General features: G+C 40.6%; 1 protein-coding gene across 2 annotated transcripts; it reads right to left on the bottom strand.

Moving 5' to 3' along the window:
* Nucleotides 1–53: 53 nt before the first annotated feature.
* PRKAR1A (protein kinase cAMP-dependent type I regulatory subunit alpha) lies at nucleotides 54–17,886 on the bottom strand. Of its 2 annotated transcripts, none has more exons than XM_074343562.1 (11): nucleotides 17,730–17,886; nucleotides 14,332–14,511; nucleotides 9,272–9,442; nucleotides 8,334–8,425; nucleotides 8,050–8,111; nucleotides 7,013–7,059; nucleotides 6,218–6,376; nucleotides 5,134–5,194; nucleotides 3,867–3,988; nucleotides 2,821–2,902; nucleotides 54–2,494 (listed from the first exon to the last, which is right to left on the bottom strand). In XM_074343562.1, exons 2-11 carry the CDS (start codon nucleotides 14,503–14,505, stop codon nucleotides 2,322–2,324), a joined length of 1,143 nt encoding a protein of 380 aa, XP_074199663.1. In that variant the 5' UTR covers nucleotides 14,506–14,511; nucleotides 17,730–17,886; the 3' UTR covers nucleotides 54–2,321. The 2 variants fall into 2 exon arrangements, with proteins under 2 accessions (XP_074199663.1, XP_074199662.1); XM_074343561.1 differs by lacking the exon at nucleotides 17,730–17,886 and adding an exon at nucleotides 17,321–17,479.
* Nucleotides 17,887–20,902: the final 3,016 nt, after the last annotated feature.

Below are 20,902 nucleotides of genomic sequence, written 5' to 3'. Positions count from 1 at the left end.
GAGGGAGAAAAGAAGGGAAGGAGAAAGGGAAGAAAAACTGATTCATTAAAGAATTAAATTATTTAATCTTTTTTTATTACTTGACCTACGGTTAAGACAATCTATAACAAAAAGAAGAGAGTATATTAGCACACACAGTATAATCCGACTAGTAACCAGGAAACAGTACAAAATGGTCCTTTGGCCATCTATGCTCCCTACAGCAGTATCTCATAAATTCACTTACCAAGCCCAGAAATGGCTGCTAAAGCCCTGAATATCAACTGAGACCCATTATGCCAATGGTGATTTGCCACATACACTCAGATTGCACAAAGATAAAGCTTTAAATGTGATCATTTTTAAATTTTGACTTAAATTCTCACAGATTAAAAACTACAAAAGGGAGTAAACAGCAAGCCAATGATTTAAGAGCAAAACTCATGTAGAAGCATCGTATGTATCTATACATGAACATGATTCTATACATACATGAAACTGCAAATTTACAGTATTCTAAATTCAGTTGAGTACAATTTTGGCATTTTAACAAAGATCAAATCAAGCTTTAAGCTAATAAGCACATTAATTTTTATTTTTTATATTTTAAATATAAAAAAGTGGCTAAACAAGAAACAGATCAGAAAATCCTCATTTAATATATTGAAAAATAAAAAATTTGTAGTTAAGGTGGCTTTCTATCCCACACTAGAATGTAAATAAAACCTCTTTCCCAGATTTATACTCCTAACTTAGTAACAACCTAAAAACCGTTCAAATCTATGAAAAAAAAATCTACCATGGCCAATTTAAATTACCTGGAGATGGGGAAGGAGAGGGGATTAATAATCAGAGCTAGTTGCACAGATGGAAAATGCTTGCAGTCACTCCCAATATAACCCTACATATTATATAAATCACAATGTAAATGAAAGTGCCTACATTACGGAACTGTGAAATTTTGTTTAAAAAATAACAATAATAAAAATAAACAGTTGGGTTTATTGGTGCACATGGAATAATGTAACAACACGTTAAGATTGATAAGCCTGGAAAATACTGAAATACAGTTAAGACTCAACACACAAGTTTACACAAAAAAGTTTGGTAGAGAAATAAAATGAAAAGCAGAACTTCTCAGCAGGATTGCCTTTTAGACCAATTTGAAACAGACACATCCTACCCCACCTCTAAACCACCATCAATTCTAGTTGATGTAAAAAGGAGGGAAGTTAAGCCAAAGTAAAACGCCTCTTTCCAAATCTCATGCCCAGTGAATGTGATGGGGCAAAGTTCCCAGCGTGGAACGCTGGCCACCTGGCCCTTCTCCCCTTAGCAGAACCACCTCCGTTTTCCTGCTACAACATTTGTTCCATCTAGTCTATCTCTTCCCAGCAAGTCCAACCTCCTGGGATCAGTGTTTAAGGAGCACAAGAGATTATTATCCTGGAATCAACTGAAGGATATACATTAACCAAAATCTCTAAGTTAACAACCAAGAGTGCAGACCTCAAATTCTTAACCTCCATTCAGCATTTGATGGTCAGTATTTGGCACTAGGTGGATAAATAAAGGTCTGATCAGAATTTGTGAGCTGAGGCAGACATAATTAAATCATAACCCAATATTTGCAGCCTATGATTTGGTTTCAAACTCAAAAGGCAGGTATAGTCAGAGAAGTGGAGAGGAAACATTAATAACAAGATATAAACAAAACCACGTAAATTAGCTTGACAAATCAAAATTGTTAAAAAGAAAAAAAAAAAAAACTGAGCAGATCAGATGAATCTGATCACTAGCAAAAATGGGCATTTCTCCACCCTTAAAACTAGTTTAAATACAGGCAGATGCCATTCTACTGTACTAAGATTCTTCTACTTCTGTTTTTCCTAATCCTCAGAGCTTAATGAGAAATCATTTATTCTATAAGAAATACAGCATATATGGCCACAGTCTAAAATATGCCTACGATAACAGGAAAATTACGTCACTTTAAAAAAAATCTTGCACTGTTACATCATGACTATGGTAATTCATTTGGTGCAGGGATCTGCCCTCACCAGGAAGCATGGCACGCGCTGCCATGTGGAACACTAACACTGCACAAAGAGAAGCAGTAACAGCAAAGTCTCCAGAGAACTCTTTCTATTTATTTAACTGTGTACGAGCATTCAGTTAGTGCTCCGAAATAAAAACAGTGCAATAAAAGCAACTTTTAATAGAAACCGACAAGAAGCTGCGATGCCAGCGGCCATGTGGCGCTGCAGAGGGAACAGAAAGCAGTCTGCACGAGTGAAGCGTGGACTGGGGGGAGGCAAGGAGGGAGGCACAGGAGGCAGATTTCAGACAGACAGTGACACAAAACTGTTGTACTGCTGGATGTTTCGTTTGAGGATATCTGAGCACGGGCCAAGAACACGTTCAAATCTAGGTCGGTCCAGCTTAACGCACTTCAAGGGGCCACGAGCCACCACGGTGGCCGCACGGGGACGATTCATCAGCAGTGCGATTTCACCTGGAGAAAGGAAAGGCGTGGTTAAGAGCAGGCTAACTTCCACGGAGGGCCGCTTTCTCGCAGGCACGCTTCTGAGGGGAAAAGAACAGCATTTACTTCTCCTTATAACCTAGTACCGGCCACACCACATCTGCACTTAAACAACTGGCAGACATGAGACAATCAGTAACTTAATTATTAACTGAGTAAAGATCAAAATCTCACACTATTTCTCTCAGAGCGAGGAAACTAAAAAAAAATAATAAAATTCAAGAAAAAAGATTATGAAAGACTGATACCTCATTGAGAGAAGAAATTGTATGTTTAGGATGAGGAAATCCACATACCAAAATAATCAGAAGGCCCCAATCTTCCCACTTCAACAAATTCTTCATTTTCTGAACGACGCTGCAGCACAGCCGCTGAGCCCTGGGATGAAGCCACCGAAAAGCAAAATACATGAACACTTTCAAATCCAGGCTGGTATGTTAAACATCCTATGCAATTTTAGCTACTTTTCAGAAATGAAAACAAACAAGAAAAAGGACTCAGCAGTCACTGCAAATCAGCGTCCGTGCGATAGAGCACACCTGCAAATAGGCACTACGTGGGCTTGATTCCTGTTTACTCAGCAGCCCCCGCCGGGGGTCCCCTCATCAAGCTGAGGTGCTTAAAGGTTAGCAAACTGCGGCCGGAGGGCCGAATCCAAGATCACAGCTTTTTTTTTAATAAATAAAACTTTATAGGAACAACACACCAAATCAGTTACATGCTGCCTATGGCTGCTTTCCCACTATGACAACAGAGGTGAGTCTGCAACAGAAACACTATGGCTCACAGAAGCCTAAATTACTTACCGTCTGGCCCTTTACAGAAAGAGTCCCTCGACCCCTGGTTTAAACAACACCATTAGCATCCACTGAGCCACATTCATACAAAATCTGCTATGTGGCGCTTCTTGGCCAGCAAAGGTATCTGCTGTACATTTCCATGGATTATGAAGACAGAAAACCTAGTAACCTTTAGAATTTAAATACTGGACTTTGATCCTTGTTTGTCAAATAGCCCAAACACATGATTTTAACGAGGATGGTGCAGCACACGTTAACAGTCTGTTACGCTAAATGGCTGGGCTCTGTTTGGCTTGCGTGATGAGGACTAATCTAAGCCAGTCAGAATTTGGCTATTACTTCAGGGACAGCCCTTCCAGAATTCCACCTCAAACTCATGTAAAACATGGTGGCCTGGCAGAAAACCAAACAAATGCATTTCAAAGTGAATGATAATTTTTAAATAGAACTGTCAGGTGATCTTAAAAACTAAAGCTATAAAGCAGAATCGGTATTCCCTATTTTCTCGCTTCCGCCGTACCATCAACTGCAGAGCTGTTTACCTCTAAAATAATGAAGAACTCATCCCCTGGTTCTCCCTGCACCACAATCTTCTGCCCATCTTCAAACTGGACCGGTTCCAATGCATCAGCTACTGTGAGGCGTTCCCACTTGTCCAGAGATTCTATAAGGAAAGAATCGGAAGAATTTGTCTACATTATTTGGTACTGCTAGAAATTTTTACAGAAGTCAACCAAACAGCCATGCCAATTTAACTGTCTAGTAATGGCTCAGATTAAACACGGCACCTGCCTTCAAATGCCTCTCGTTTCAGAGAGATCCTCCTCTTACCTACAGATGGCCCTTAGAGCCTTCCTTCAGTAGCACGGTGGCCAAGTTAATTTATACCAACTAAATCCAATGGCAAAAGAATAAAAAGAATGCCATCATTAAGTATTCCTAAAAACTGCCATCGATACAAATCAAACCTACAATTACAGGACCTAAAAGTAACAGTGTCAGCAACTATATCATTCCAGAGATTCATAGAAATAATGTATCTATTTATCTCCTCAGTTGAATTTATGAAACCAATAAGAGTAACTAGAAAACAACTTTTGTTCCCAAAGGCCAACCTTACACCCAAGACACTAAGTAAATGTAATTATTTCAGAGAAAGGACAAGTAAGGGCAAAAAAAGTCAATTCACTGTAACAAAGCAATGGCTGAAGACTATTACCTTTGAAAAATCACCATATCCTCTCCCAATGAAGAACAGCTTGTAATAATGTCTCTAAGTCCACATAACTAAATATATAGAAATATCTACAACCACCCTGCTTTACTCTAGATTTCCATAAACTTCTAGTACATTTTCAGAGAAAGCCAGCAAATGATACCTAATCTTCCTACAGAGGAAATGCATTCCTGGAAATACTCACTTTCCTGAACCAATAAACTCACTGATGGAGCAAGAGATTCAATTCATAAGTCACAGGGAAGAACTGTGAATGTCTACAGTCAGGAGGAGGACACTTTTACCCTTTCTGTCTCTCCAGGACATGTAATTCCAGAAACCTTTCTCCAAATCTAGTAATTTCTATTTAAGAGTTTTCTCATATACTAGCCAATTAAACACATTTTAAAATGACTTCTTAGTCAAACATCAACTTTGCATTCCATGTGTTTTTCATTACCATTAGTATTAGCAAAAAAAAAAGAGCGAGCGAGCTGATAACTGGCGCAGTCTTTATGAAACATAATGGGTTCTCCTTAAGCATCATGAACACTTCAATTTAACAATTCTCCACGCAATCTTCCAAAACTCACCTAAAATAGACACTTTACTAAGGAACTCCTCATACATCTTCCGCTTTCTCAGCGTGCTTCCCTGTAAACGAAAAAAATTTAAAAATCGTATCTCTAAAATGTGTGATTCACATAACGCTGTGGAATAAGAAATATTAAGTTTCAAGCAAATTAACAACAGAGAAGTCAAAGGTTGCTGCTGCTGCTTCTTGACACATGATTGTTCTCCTTCGTGCTGAAGATGGCAAGCCCTCTACTCGGTTCAATAAAAACCTTTTAGTAACTTTCTATTAAAAGGATCACCAGGTATATGGCCAAAATATTCACCAATTTACTGAAGTATCAAATAAGCAAATAATGTTCTCAAAAAAAATAGCAAATAATATGTGTGACTAGAGCTAAATATTTTTCCAGCCCAGGGTTCTTTCCCACAATCCCAATCCTCCACAGAAATAAGGAAATAAAACTGCTACCATATAAACAACATCCCCGCCATCACTGACAAGAGTGCCATACCCCAAACTAAACTAAAATTTCTTATCTGCAAGGTTTGTTAAATATATCTAGGGGAAACACACAGTTCCTCTATAACATTCTGTTCACAGTAAATTGTCTTGCAATTTATATATTTATACACTTAAAATACATATATAACATATATTTACATATATTATCACTTATATTTATTATACATAAATATACACATAATTTATATATTTCCATCCCCTCAATATAGAAAATTTTCTAAACATATCCAACTGCATATTGTAAAACAGCCACAAACTTAAGAAAGTCATTCAGGATGATTCCTGTCATTAGCTGGGACTTAAATACTCAAGCTACTCCATAAACGTCACAAAGTTCGCAAAAAGTCTGCAGAATGTTCCAATGGTTTTATTACTTTGTTTATTCCCTTAATGAGAAAGGGATATGAAATTTGCATTACTGATAACCAGGTACAATGAATAATGCTACGCTGAGCTTAATGTAAAGCATTCAATCGCTGAAAGTAAAAAATATTCTCACTTTAACTTGGTGATATTACTCAAACGTTAGTTACATACACTCGACTGTAAATCACACTCCAAAAACCATGGTGTCTTACCATAAGGATTCTTCTATAGCTGTCTCGGTCGATACCCCACAATTTCACATTTGTCTTTGCCTTGACAGTGGCTGCTCTAGGTGTTCCATAAATCAAAGCAAGTTCCCCAAAGCTCCCTCCTTCCCCAACACTGGTTGCCCATTCATTGTTGACATAGACCTAAAATACAAACAAACTGTTTTTTTCTACCTACAAAACACATAAGTTTGAAAAACCCATAAACATTTTTAAGAGGTCCAAATCCTGAACTTTGTTTTAAAAAACAAGAGTATGTTATGTTTTCGGTATACAGCAGAGCAAAATGGCTGATTTCTGACAATGAGTTAAGTAAGTTTAGAGTGTCTATGATTACCTGGTTTAACTATCTGATAAAAAAATACGCTAAGCATTAATAATAACCATGTATTTACAGAATACTGCGCTAGGGCACTGTGTTAATAGGCATTTTACTTACACAGGGCACTGAGTTTTCTAATAATCTTAAGAAAGCAACATGACTTAGAGATTCAAGGCCTTACCAAGTCTCACAGCTCATTACCAGATCAATCCAGACCCTCCCTTACACTTGGCCTGCTCCACAGCATACACGTGCCTCAACTACTCTAGAAAAAGTTCTGAACTGTATGTCTAGCTAAAGAAATTACCTTTAAGAAGTTTCTGTGTCATTAAAATATTTGGCAAAAGGAATTTAACATACATGGGCTGTAATATAGCCCTTCAGAAACTCTTAGCAATAAATATTAACAAGTTGACTTTTAAGATTATCAACATATTTTTGCTATAATTAAATCTTACATCCATCTCTCCTTGATCAATCACATAGAAGTTATCCCCTTCATCACCTAAAAATGAGGAGAATAAAAAAGTTAGGAGCATATTATAAATTAAAAAGCACAAATCAAAACTACCAAAATAGGGGGGAGGGTATAACTCAATGGTAGAGCATGTGCTTAGCATGCACAAGGTCCTGGATTCAATCCCCAGTACCACCATTAATCAATCAATAAATAAACCTAATTACCTCCCCAGCAAACAGATCCAAAAACAAAAACAAAAAAAACCCTACCAAATTAATGTAAAATAATAAACTTACTAAGGTGCTGTGGGAGAAAAGAGTATATTAAAAATTAACACAATCTTTCAGGAAAAAAAAGTCCAGCAATATATTTCAAAGTCATAAAACTGATCAAGTTTTAGTCATCTTGTGGTCAAGAATATCTCTGAAAAATAACTTAAAAAAGCACTGTGTGTACAAAGGTATTAAATGCTACATCATCTATAACAACGACAAAACCAGAAACAACTCAAATAGTTAAGTAACAAAGTATCAGATAGTCACTAAACAAGAAGACATACAGATCACGAAGACCCATGAAAATACCAAGAGTAAATCAGAAAGGAAAAAAGGGAAGAGACCCAAAAGATGTGACCCACATTAGCATGTGGCCAGTCAATACTCAGGAGACGGCAAGGAACCTTACAAACAGAGAAGCCATACGATGAAGAGTGGGAGCGCTCTGATTGTTTCCTGCTTTATTTTACTAAGTGGTTAGCCATCAATATGAAGGATGTATGAAACACACGTGGTTCTCAAACTCCATACAAAGTAAAAACGCATGAGTTTCCTTTAACAGTTACTATAAGCAAAACTGTATCAGATGCTTTGGGAACTATTAGTCCCTTAGACAAAATGTGCCTTTTAGCTCAGAAGATTTTAATTAAAAAAAGAAATAGGAAAGTCCAATAGTATAACAGAAGGGGGAATGGTAGGCTTAGAAAGGAAAGCAAGAGCCAGTAATAATACTGTGTGTCGTAAAAGCATCAACCTTTACCTTGCTGAATAACAGTCTCTCCAGCAATGAAGGAAACCGGAAACATGGCATCAAAAATATCACTGCAAGGGAGAGAGGGCCTTGTGTTACATTTTATGTGCCTCTTCTATGGACTTCAAACGTTAACCTTAGAATTAAAGCCCCCAGATTTTCAGCCTGGATTGTCATCAGGTAAACGACTGTTAAGAGCCTTAAAATCTGTGACCATGAGACTAGTTATGACTAGTTACTAGTTACGGACTGCAGCTGTACTAGAAAAGCAGGGTAACAAAGACTGTACCTACCTTCTCTCGTTATCATCAAGGTGTGAAAACAGCACATTCTTTTCAATGGCTTTAGCTAAAGCAGCCATTGTCTTATAATCTTTTGGTATAACCTAAGAAAAAAACAGAAAGTCAAATGACAATTCCATAAACCAAAACCATTTCATGTTTGCAACCTATTATTCAATTAAATGTCAAGTTCATTATGGTATTTATATATTTTCAACACAACACTCTTACACTATCTTTGATCCACAAACACTCAACATATATTGACTAATTAATCCCTTTGGCTACAACTAGGCCTGTATTTAAAGGCTGGTACTTGGTTCCTAGTCAACAACTAAAGACACAGGTCAAAACACCTTGGCATTGACACAACACTGTAAACTGACTACACCTCAACTTAAACAACAAACAAACAAACAAAAAACACCTTACCCCGAGTCATTACTGAGGCAAAACTAAGCATTTTATGACAACTAGTCATTTTTTAAACTGATCATGTGCTACTAGTTTCACAACTTCTTGCCAGCACAATTCTCTCCTGTTCAGGCTAACAACGTACCTCAAAATGGCAGACTGGCTCTAAGGAAGAGCCAATTGAGATGAACGAAGCTCACAGGATAAAAGATTAAAAGCCACAACGTGAATTACAGGATGTTAAAAAAACTGACACCATGATTCAAGGGGAAACAGAGTAGTGCCTGCTCTTCTACTGCAAAACACCATCAAACCCCCAAAATGCAATTATTCACTGTTTTATAATTACTATTAATTATTTCCTTTAATGGCATGCTATTAAAGAAACCTGTTCCCTGCCCAGGAATCACACAGGATGCAGTACAATCTACCCTGCCTGTGTTTTACTATTCAGGAGTGCACGTATCCATCAAAGGAGACTGAATGACTAGCACATGGGTCTCGAAAACATTTCAATGTTCAGCTATCCAAAGCACCTTTCTGACGTATGACGCAGCATCTTCCTCCGTGTAGACCTCAGCGCTGATAGCACCTCGTCGCCTGCGGCCCTTTACCACAGGGTTGGGGGGAGGAGGGGAGATTTCATCCTCCCTTGAGTCCGCGCGGCTGCTCGCTTTCTGCAGATTCTGGATCTGTTTTGCCTCCTCCTGAAAAAAATTATGACTTTATAACCTTCAGCATGTAAAGCTGATAGTCTCACATTCCAGTGACAGTCCTTCTCGGTCACTTTAAATCCCTTCCTCTATTACCAAGGTGAAAGTTAAGGGGAAAAAGGCCAATTACCAATGGGAAAAAAACAGTCAAGTCTGTAAAGAAATATTCTGAAAGGACTGTACTCTTTCTCCGATGATGACAGATGCTGTACTTATTAATGAACAAAAGCCACTGGTACAAGGACAGTAACATGCAAATAAAAAACTGGGTATTCATTATAATAATATATCAACAATGATTTGTAACGCACACAACAGCAACAAACTGCAAGACAAACTCCTGGGAAATCAGCGTGAGATCCCTGCCCCATCCTACTCCCAAGAATGTCATCTGGGAATAAACACTCAGGCACAGCAAAGCGATACAAGAATGTCTAGATTACTGGTCTGTTCCATTAATTCAGTAAGTATTCTCTGGATCTGCCAAGCCAAGTCTACGCTAGGCAAGGGGAATATAAAAACCAAAGAGAGAGAGTCACGAGCCCGTGGAATTCATATTCTAGCTGGAGTCTCAGACAGACAATGCAATGATGTGATACTAACCAAGAATTTAAATAAGATCAAATGTAACAATACTTCTCCTTAACAGAGCTAGAAGCATTCTTTATTATCAGGGTTTACACTTGAAGTTAAAACAAAAAAAGTTTACCTGCTTTAAAAAACTTCCTAGTAAACCAATCTGTATAAAACTTATGAACTATTTTAAACACTCTTATTTTCAGATCTAGGGCCTTAAAAAGGAATTCCTCTCAGGTCTGCAGTAAAGAATGAGTTATGCCTGACATAAAATCAGAATTTTAAAAAGCTAAGAATGTATTATCTACTACTTTCTCATTCATCTGACTCATTCTCCATTATTTTTCTAAACCATCTTTCAAATTCTAAATGAACTTAGCATTTACTAATTATTTCTGAGAATTTTTTGATAAAAAAGAAATCATGGAGACGACCGCTCTCTCTCCTGACGGGTGCTCAGCTCTGCGTCTGGCAGCAAAAGAATACGCACCTGCAGCAAGAAAAGCCTAGCGCCACAGCCAGTTGTTATCAACAGTGTTTATTCTGTTAGTAACGTCATGCCTGGTTTTTATTTTTTTGGAGGAAGGAGGCAACTTCATTTTTCTCACTTCTCTAGAGTTTCTAATTTTCAATTAAAAACACAGTAAGAAAAGCCTGTAACAAAAATAACTTCAATATAGTTGTATAGTTAGTTACAAACGCAATTACTTGTTGACCAAATAATCCAGTAATTCTACTGCCAGGAATTTATTCTAAAATATGCATGTATGTGAAATGACAGATCTACCAAGTTATTTACTATACCACTGTTTCAACAGTAAAACACTGAGAACAACCAAATGGTCACCAACGTGGTCACTAAGTAAATTGTAGTATATCCACACAATGGAATACCATACACACGTTGGAGAAGAACAGAAAGCTCTTTTATATATGAATTTGTAAATGTCCATATATTATCTATGGAACAGGAGCTGCATTCAAGGAAGTGAGGAAAAAGACTTTTTGTTGTTATACCCTTTTGTACCTACAGAATTTAGAACCATGTGCAAATATGTAACCAATTTTTAAAAAAAAAATACACATTTTAATAAAACTCACTTCATTTTCATTCTGGTAATTCCAATAACTAACTGGTAAGGTTTTCCCATTCCATATTAACTGAGAACTCTAAAACACAAGTCTCCTCAAAGTTTAAGAGTATAAATGAAAACACAAATTCCAATCCCAAAATTTGTCACTGACATATTTCACAAAAATTTCATGAAAAATTTCACAAGTAACTACATCTCATTTGGAACTGTCTTCTATCTGACTTTTAAAGATAATTTTGAAGTACCAAAAGCATTTTGACTTTAACACTTTCATGGATTCTCGTCTTTAACAGCAACCAGATAGAACCTACCTCTAAAGACTCAGAGCCATTACTGAGATCATCGATTTCTACTGTGTGTCATGATACATTTTTATATCCTTTTTCTTGCTGTTGTCATTCTTCGGTCAGTCTCCTCCCTTGTCAGTTCTCCCACTTATTAAAACAAAAACAAAAGAACCTTTCCTAGTCGACTTACTGTCACCATGTTCTAGAGTATTACATTCAGATCCTGTCCCCACCACTTACTTAACATGTTTTCAACAATTGCTATTTGTTCCCTCCCTACCCTGGCCATTCCACTTTTCTCCACAGGTGAGGTAAACTTCCCACCCCACTGACTCGGGGCTTGCTACATGGCTTGCTTCAGCCATGGAACGCACGTGGGCGTGCCATACCATGTCCGCCTGTAAGGTCTGGTTCAGGCCCCAGGAGCGTCTGATCTCCCTCTGCCTTGAGAACAGCACACTTCTATAGTGACTACTCCTTCCACTCAGCCCCAGAACAAAACATGGAGCCCAGAAGGGAAGATGGGCCGAGCCCAGAAGAGCTGCATATGACCAAGAGATGAGGACTTCTGCAGGAAACCACTGCCATCTGGGCAATGTATGCTGCAGCAAAAGCTACTGCCCTGTATGACCACAGCCAAGTTAACTTGGTTTCTCTTGGTTTCACATGCTACCTCCATAAAATGGTAATAATCACCAACCAAACATACTGAAAATAAGGAGAAATGTGTGTATGTAAAGTGCTCACACAGAACCTGGCACACAGGAAACACTCCATAGTTGGAGCTATTAAAATCCCTCTATCAGAGAGGCAAGGTTCTACTAAATATATGCATTTAAAAAGGTTTCAAATTACAAATAACAGTCTGAAGTAAAATGCAGACGCTTTCAATGGACCACCTATGAGAGTTTTTGGTACGTTTTTATTGACCAGTTGAGGGTACGAGAAACATGACCTCCGGTTGACACAGAGAGGTGACAAGAATGTGACTGTATTTTCAGACACAGAACCTAACACCTAATGTATAGAACAATGACCTGTTGAAAAGCTGACAACCTAGTTACTTCAAGGCCAAATACGGGTATTCAACTCTGACTAAAGGAACTGTGCAAGTGAACAAAGATCCTTGAGTTACAGAAAACACGGTGCTAAGCTGTAACTTTTATTAAGAGGTAAAGAAGCCAACATACCTTAACTCAAAAAATTTCATGTGCAAAGAAACTACTTTAATGATTAATTTCTTGTTTTCTCTTGGTTAGTGCTGAAACATGGCCGTGAAGAGTACAAACTCTGAAATGAGCACCATGCACGCAACACTCCCTATAAAAAGACACACACTTAATGTCTCACCAACTCTATCCTCTCATCGGATGGTTTCTATTGATGTCCAAAGAGAAGAGGGATCACCTTACAGTGACCCATTTCAGAACCAGATCTCCAGGAACGCACTTTACTTCAAAACAGGGAAGGCCCACAGCAGCCTGGCTCTACAGTGTTTCACTATTAGGAAACTGCTTAAACAGGAAAAAGCCAAACTTTCTACCACAATTCTGAGACAGCAAGGCTACATTCACAGAGACTGGTCAGTTGCTTTTGTTGCTGTTTTCATTATTCTAATCATGGTACCAGACACCAATTTTAACAAACAGTTTTTCAAGAAATCAGTAGAAAATACCCTATCACTGGGGCACCCAAACATTTTTTTAAACATCAGTATAAAAAGGTTCTTTTACTAATAAATTATGCTGATTAAGAAACTGTCCTGGGGAGGAGACAGCACAGAGGTAGACTGCATGCCTAGCAAGCACAGGGTCCTGGGTTCAATCCCCAGCATCTCCTTTGAAAATAAACAAGTAAATAAAACCTAATTACCACCCCCTAATACAGTGCTGTATGTCAATTATATCTCAATAAAACTAGCAGGAAAAAAATTAAAAAAAAAAAAAGAAAAGAAAAGAAACTGTCCAAACCAGTGGGGTATATTACCAGTATTTCTATAATACAATTAGACAATTAAAAACCAAATAACTAAGAAAATGCCTCCCAACTGGTTCACAATCATTATGAACCACATTAAAACTTCAATACACATTAAAAAAAAAAACCTGTGAATTTATCTTGCTGAATTTCAGAAGCAAATCAAACAAACTACTCAAAACATTTAACGATCCAAATGTTCCCACTCATCATTTTTTTGAGGGTACTGAACTGAAGCATTGTCCTTGATGATAAATTACCATTTCGCTTAGAAAAGCATATACCACATGCTTAGGTCACATTGACATACACATAATGAGGATGAACAACAAAGCCTAAGAACTGGATTAATTTTTTTAAGAGAAAACAAACCCTGACCAAAACTGTAAATAGAGTAAAATTCTGACAACCATCAATCTTGATATCTCTCCTCTATAGTCGGTTCATCGGAGACATATTCTACAGTAAAACACACTTCACTAATTCAGTTTCTGATAAATGTCACAACCTAGACTCAAGTGTTTACTACGATTTCAAAAGGTGGAGTAAAGCTTTTAAGTTTACTTGTTTTGTTGAAGAGAAAAGCATTGAATGCTTTAATGCATTAAATTTCTCACTTCACATAACTGCTTACTACTTCTGATCTTGTCAGTTATTTTATTTAGTCAGTTTTACGTACTAATTAAAACAGTTATAAGAAACTACATCTGGAAACCCTGTTAGCTAAGGAAATTTAGCATACGGATTTGTTTTGATAACATCTGTTGATTACAAAGTTAAAAATTACTACAAATGCCGTAACTGCATTTCCCTTTCGAAGTTCTACTACAGACTTCTTATTTGGTCAGAATTTCTTTTCTTCCAAATGATACAACTCAGCACCTTTCTACAGCATTACATTTAATCATTGTCAGGGTCATCTCATCTTCTCCCCCCATTTATTTTTTACCTTCTCCAGCCTCTCAAAGTATTCCCTGAGGAATGCCATGGGTCTCTCAGGCCGGGCAGTGCACAACTGCACGATAGAATCCTTGAGCAGTGCCTGAATGTTGTGCTTCTGGACATAGAGCTCACATTCCCGGAGGCTTCGCTCCTCCTCACTGGCAGTGCTGCCAGACGCCATGGTGGTCTACAGGAAAAACACACAGATGCTTGGGAAAACTATTTATAAAGAGCAAATGCCAGTTTGGCCTTTGACTTACCAAATTCACAAGGATTTTTTTTTCCCTCACTAAGTAGATTTTTTTTTTTCTTAACAGGGCGGTGGGGGCTAGGGAGTAAAATACATAGAGAAATAGCATCCCCTTAAAGAAGTGCTTCATTTAAGTCCTGCTGCACAGGATCTAGGCTCTGTAGGCAGCAATAGTAAGAGGCAATAACCTCAGCTCCTGGGAGGAAGTATGAGCCACTATCCCCTGCAGAGGCGGGCTGCTGAGGAGTCAGGCCCTTAAGGGAATTTCATTCAGTTCTCCTCCTACAAAAGAAATCATGACGACGTGGGAAGTGTGTAACTGGTAAACAGGACAGAGAATTACAAGGGCACACAAGTCAGCAATAAGTGAAAGCAAGTAAGCACAATGAAGAACATCTGACATTCCCTATATGTAACTCGTATCCCAGAGGAATGTCCTAATTGTCAACCAGCAAACTACGGGAGCAAAGGCTTTGATTAGCCAACTACTAGCATAATTAAGATTTTTGGAAACGTAAAAGAAATGCCAGATGAGTTTTAAAAGCAATCTTTTATTCCAGACTCTTTTTACCAGATTCTAGCCCTAGATAACACACTTACCAACTAGAAAGAGGGAATCCTTACTAGAAAAAAAATTAAACACACATAAATAAACAAACACCTTACCAAGTAGAAAAGATTTTGACAGGAATATGTCAAAACATTTTCTTCATCTGGACAGGAAAATGTTAAAACACATGAAGTTTTAAACACACATGAAGATCAATAGATAAATTTCATTTAGTGAATTTTAGAAGGTTCAAACTACCATGTGAAGTAAACTAAACAGAAATACAATCATGAGCAGCTAACCTTACCCTGGAATCAAAAGCTTAGTAATTTAACAACAGTCATAACTGTTTTCTTTCCAATCTCTAATTATTAAGATTAGAAGATAAAATCAAGGTCCCCTCCATTCAGCAACTGAATTCAATACTAACCCATTTTTTCCAAATATAACGCACACAAAACCACTAAGAAACTGTAAATTTAAAAGGAGAAAGAAACACGAGTAAAGAGCTGAAGTACTCCACTGTTACTCATTTTGTTTTGACAACTTTCATGATAAAGGTCAATAACGAGGAGACTAACAGACCATGAGCAAGTTTGTAGCTCCCTGATAAGCACATAAAAATTAGAAGCCACAGAAAAAGAATCATGCCTCTACTTAATAAACAGTCAAAAAAAAAAAAAAAGTCCATTTACTTTAGGATAGATCTATACTAGTCACTTTTCCAGGTCAGACTACCTTATGAACTGATAATCTACTTCAGTAGAATTTTCTGCATTTGAAATACTGAAAGCCACTAAGAACAATGATAAATGATCTTTTTTATGCTCCAAGACATTCAGAAATACTATATTCAGACATATTTCAGGAGTATTAATACATGTACTCAACAGACAAATCAAAGATCAGGTCTGTGGTAGAAATAAGAGAACTGGGTCTAAAGATGAAGCTGGTCTTTTGCTTGCAACAGTATATTAAAAAGACGAAAAAGAAGACACTGGAAATAAGGTAGCATTATTAACAAAAATGCCCCAGGATTAATCCAGTCACCGTGTGAACCCCTGAAATCCGTATTTCATGATCTTACTATTTTTAATCGAATATACCTAGATTAATTCTGTGCTCATACTTAGCTTTAAGAGCCTAACAATTTAGGTTCCCTCACCCCTCCAATTATTTAACTGTTTTAAAACGTCACTGCATTGCCTCTACTCATAAGAAAACACTCAGATTTTCTTTTGGAAATTCAGCTGTGATAAAATTCAGTTTCAAAAGGATTTCATGAAATATTTAAAACACTCTGAGAAACTTGCTGATTCAGACCGCAGACCCTCAGACCAGCCATGAACACTTTCTTGGGAGTCATCTTGAGGAAGTGTTAGCTTTCCTTCCCCTGCGGAAGACCCATCTCTCGGCGAATCTCTCAAGTAGCTAAGACGTTTGGCACCGCACCTGCACTGAGCTGGAGGGGTTAACAGGTACCGCGTATTTTTCGAGAGAAAGGCCAGGAAAATGCCCTTCACTTCACTTATGCCACAGTCATGGCCACAAAATGAAGGAAGGCCGATCCTTCATTCTGTTTTAGTCGGAAGGCCACAGTGGTGGCAAGGGGACCTCAGAGGGGAAAAAATAGGAAAGGTAAGGAGATGAAAGGGGACAAAAGGAAATTTAGGACCCAAGCTAAGACCGTCCTGGGGGCGGGGGAGGGGCAGTAATCCCGGGAAGGAGAGGGAAAGCGATTGACGAGCAGACAGGAGGAAAATAAGAACGGCCGGGTCTCAAGACGAGCCAGAAAAGCTGGAGGGAGATATGGCGAATTCCGGGAAAAGCGAGCTGTTGTCCTTCAGGAAATGGGGGAGGGCGAGCGAGGTGGCCGCGGCGCGCGCGGGGGCGGAGGCGGCGGGGGCGCGATGGCCGCGGAGTCGGGGAGCGCGCGCAGGTAGGGCGGCCGCGAAGCCCCGCATCGGAGCAGACGCCCCAAGGGTCTCGGAGGTACAGACTCCCGGCCGGGGGCGCGGCCCGGGGCGTGAGGCCTGCGGGGAGGCGCCCGCCGGAGCCGGGGAGGGGCAGGGGGGTGCGGCCGTCCCCCTGCAGGTCGCTCCCCGTGACGCCATCTTGGATCGGTCCAGCGCCCCCCAAACGGGCGGCGGGGCGGCGAAGCTCGCCAACCCGGGACCCCCGGCCGACCCCACTCACCTGGGGACGGGCGGCGGTGGGCACGGGGCTGCGGCTGCGAGGCGACGGCTTGCAGAGCTCTCTCAGCGTTTCCCTCCCAGCCGGGCGCCACTCTGCGATAGCGGCTCCGCGGCGGCTCCACCGGAAACGGCCCGGCCGCAGCCAATCAGCGTTTGGCTGCTGACGTCAATGCGCCTCGCTCTGGCCAGGGCCGTCGCCTTGGCAACCTTAAAGGCTCAGAGCCGGGTTCCTCCCCCGCCGCTCTGAAGGACCCCCCTCCCACCTCCCCCTAGAATCGATTCCCTTCTGCTCTTCTTTCGGTCTTACCTCGTCCCTTTACTGTAGCCATTTCCTCAAAGCTGCCTCTTGTCTATTGCCCCACTCTCTCTAACCCAGGGCTTCCCTCCTCTGTTCACCTGCCTCCCCTTACCTGTTCCTTTCTGGACGCCTCAGGTCCCCTTTATTCTTCCTTCTGCTCTTCCTCTCTGCGTGGCTGTCTCCTCTCTCCTCTCTTCTCTCCTCCCCACTCTCGCTCCTACCTCCCCCGCAGCCTCGGCCTTTTCTCCCTCCCTTCAACCCCCGCCCCCCACCCAGGCCGACCCACGTGGGGCGTCTCGGATGACAGGTGGGCGACTCCGCCCCGTGGCCCCTGCCGGAGGCGGACGCGGAGCCGGGGAGGGGAGATTCCTGCCGTTTCCAGGCCCCACAGGAGGAGGCGGCCCCCCGGCGGATCTGCGGCAGCTGCGCCGCCGGCCGAATGCGGGCGAATGCCGAGAAGCGCACGCCCGGCCGCGCATCCTATGGTCGGCAAGCGCCGTGCGGGCCTCCAGGCTCCGGCCCGCCATCCGGTCCAGGAAATCTGAGCCCTGCCAAGCGTCTGTTTGGCAGATTGGGCTGCTCTCTTCTCCGGGGGTGCTGTCATCAATGGAGGCCACACCGTCCCTTTGGGCACAAAACGGTCCGAAGAGGACTGAGTCCTTCTAGAACCTGAAATGCCCCCTCCCCCCGATCCTCGCACCTGACCCTGTATGATGAGAAGTACAGATCGTGCAGATGATCACAGACCCTCTGTGACCATACAAGAAATCTCAATTGCCTGCAAAAACTGCACTAATTGGGGATGATTTGGGGAGGACGGGCGAGACACTTCTTTATTGGTTCAGCCTTTTTTTTCCACCGGAGTGTCGGTGGAAGAAGAGAGGGGATGCAGGGGACAGTTTCAGACATATAACGTCGCCGGATGAATAAAGACGCCCCTTGGAAGACAAGCCCCTTGTGTCTGGCTCGTACCTTTGTACTCTTGCGGTATATAGCTCAAGGGCTGTATGTGTAAAATACACAATGGATTTAACACCTAATACGAAAAATATATACAGATATCTCGTTTATAATTTTTGTATTTATTCCAAGTAGAAACTAATCTTTTGGATATATTAGGTTAAATATTACTAAAATTAATTTTGCCTTTTTTTTTTTTTTTACCTTTTTACTATAGCTATTAGAAAAATTTTAATTACCTATATGGCTCATGCTTATAGTATTTCTGTTGGACAGTCCTAGCCAGCCAACTTCTCCCCTTAATCCACCAGTATGATGAGGGTCCTGCTTATCATAGAATTTCTTTTACTTAGTTGTGGTTAACCCCTGCTTTCTTTTTTGTTTTGTTTTGGGTTTTTTTTTTTTTCCAGGGGGAGGGGAGGTAATTAGGTTTACTTATTTATTTGTAATGGAGGCACCGGGGATTGAACTCAGGCCCTTGTGCATGCTAAGCATACACTCCACCACTGAGCTATACACCCCCTACACACACCCCATTATACCCTGCTGTCTGAAAATCAGGAAGCAGAGGCAACATCAGAAGGGCAGGATTAGGCCTATAAGAGGGAATGTAAGAGGGAAGCTGCTTCTCCCACCCATGCCCCCACCTGCTGACTGTTCTTTCGCCAGGGATGGGTGGAATGGGGATTAAAGACAGAGCCCCAGTCATATAGGATTTCACCCTTGTCCGTACAAAGAAAGGCTAATAAACCGAATCCTAAGCTGGCAAGCAGCAGAGGGAATTCGATAGCACCGAGCAGGCCCAGTCGTGTTCTGAGAAGAAAACACTGCCGTCAGAAAAATCTGAGTTCGGTTTCAGGCTCTGCCATCGCCAGTAATTGACTTAATCTCCATGAGCCTCAGTTTCCTCAATCAAGGATAAGCCAGGCTGTGTTAAAATTAACTAATAGAGATAATAACAGCACACAAATCTATAGCACCTCCTAGGTACCTGGCACTGTTCTGAGTGCTTCATGCACGATAATTAATTTAACCTTCATAATGGCTCTATAGCATCGGTATTATGATTATCGTTATTGCTTCAGAAGGAAAGTGAGGCATGGATCAGTTAAGTGACTAGTGTGACCAGGCAGTGAGCGTCATCACTCTCCTTCGCAGCTTATATAAAGACAGTGCCAGCACTGGGTGTAAATAAATGATAATTTGCTTCCCTCTTCTCCTCCGCCTTCCTAATGAGCTCTGCACACTACCGGGTGAAGACCAAGTTGTACTGTGGCCCACTATCAATGGTACCATCCTAAGATAGTCAAGACGCTTAGAATAAGGAAACAAGTAAGCTGGTGACATTGAGCCAGGTGCTTTGAGTGACAGCTGATACCGTGCTGAGGCCTGGGTGTGTGTCCCCATTCAGCTGCATTCAGGCGCCAGTCCAGCCACGGGCTGTTTCCTGTGTCAGTAGCGCTCAACCTTGTTCTAGCTGCCAAATCCTCATATGCTCGGGCTTTGAAAGACAAAAAAGGACATGGGCAGTAGATAGTTGAGCCTGCAGGGTGTTCACTGAGACAGCTGTTCTGAAAAGCCAAACAGCCTCAATGATTTCCAAATGGTGCCAACACTCTTTCAGTGCCCCTGGGTGAGTGACACCGTGTAAATTTCATTTCAGAGCCAACCACTGTTTCCCTCTGGTTTCTGCCTGGTTTCCCCTTCTCCAGAGGCCTTCTGCCCTGCCTGGATTCCAAGGTCTGCCAGTCTTTTTTCTTTTTTTTCTTTTTTCTTTTGGTCTATGTCCTTGAAAAGCTCGACAAAATGAGTTCCTGGGGTCGTGGGGTTGTAAGTAAATTTTTCTTTTTAAAACAAAATTCCTTAATTGCTGTTACAATGTTTGTGAAACAATAGCAATTTTAAAAGTAAAATAAACATCAGCTGGGCATTTACTAAGCAGAAGTAGAACTCAGAAAGCCAGTACATAAAAGGAAAGAATATTTTGGCAGCCCATTTCTTAGTGTTTCTTATGTTTAAAGTTTCCATTGGCAAAGGTCAGATCCACATATTTCAGACTTCCAAGGAGAAATTTTCAGACTATCATCACCTATTTGGGCTGAGTATATATGCTTCCTGTGGAACCCAAGGTTGTGGTTTCAAAAATAACCTAATTCCAGCAAACATTCAAATGCCAAAAGTCTCTCACAAAGAATGGTTTCACTGCCCTAGAAATCCACTGCGTTCCACCTGTTTATACCTCCTTCCTTCTCCCAGTAACTGGCAACCACTGATCGTTTTACTCCCTCCATAGTTTTGCCTTTTCCAGAATGTCATGTAGCTGCA

This window comes from Camelus bactrianus, chromosome 16 (assembly GCF_048773025.1).
Source record: "Camelus bactrianus isolate YW-2024 breed Bactrian camel chromosome 16, ASM4877302v1, whole genome shotgun sequence".
Classification (NCBI taxonomy): Eukaryota; Metazoa; Chordata; class Mammalia; order Artiodactyla; family Camelidae; genus Camelus; species Camelus bactrianus.
Note: the sequence above shows the minus strand (reverse complement) of the source record. Positions and strands in the feature narration are given on the sequence as shown.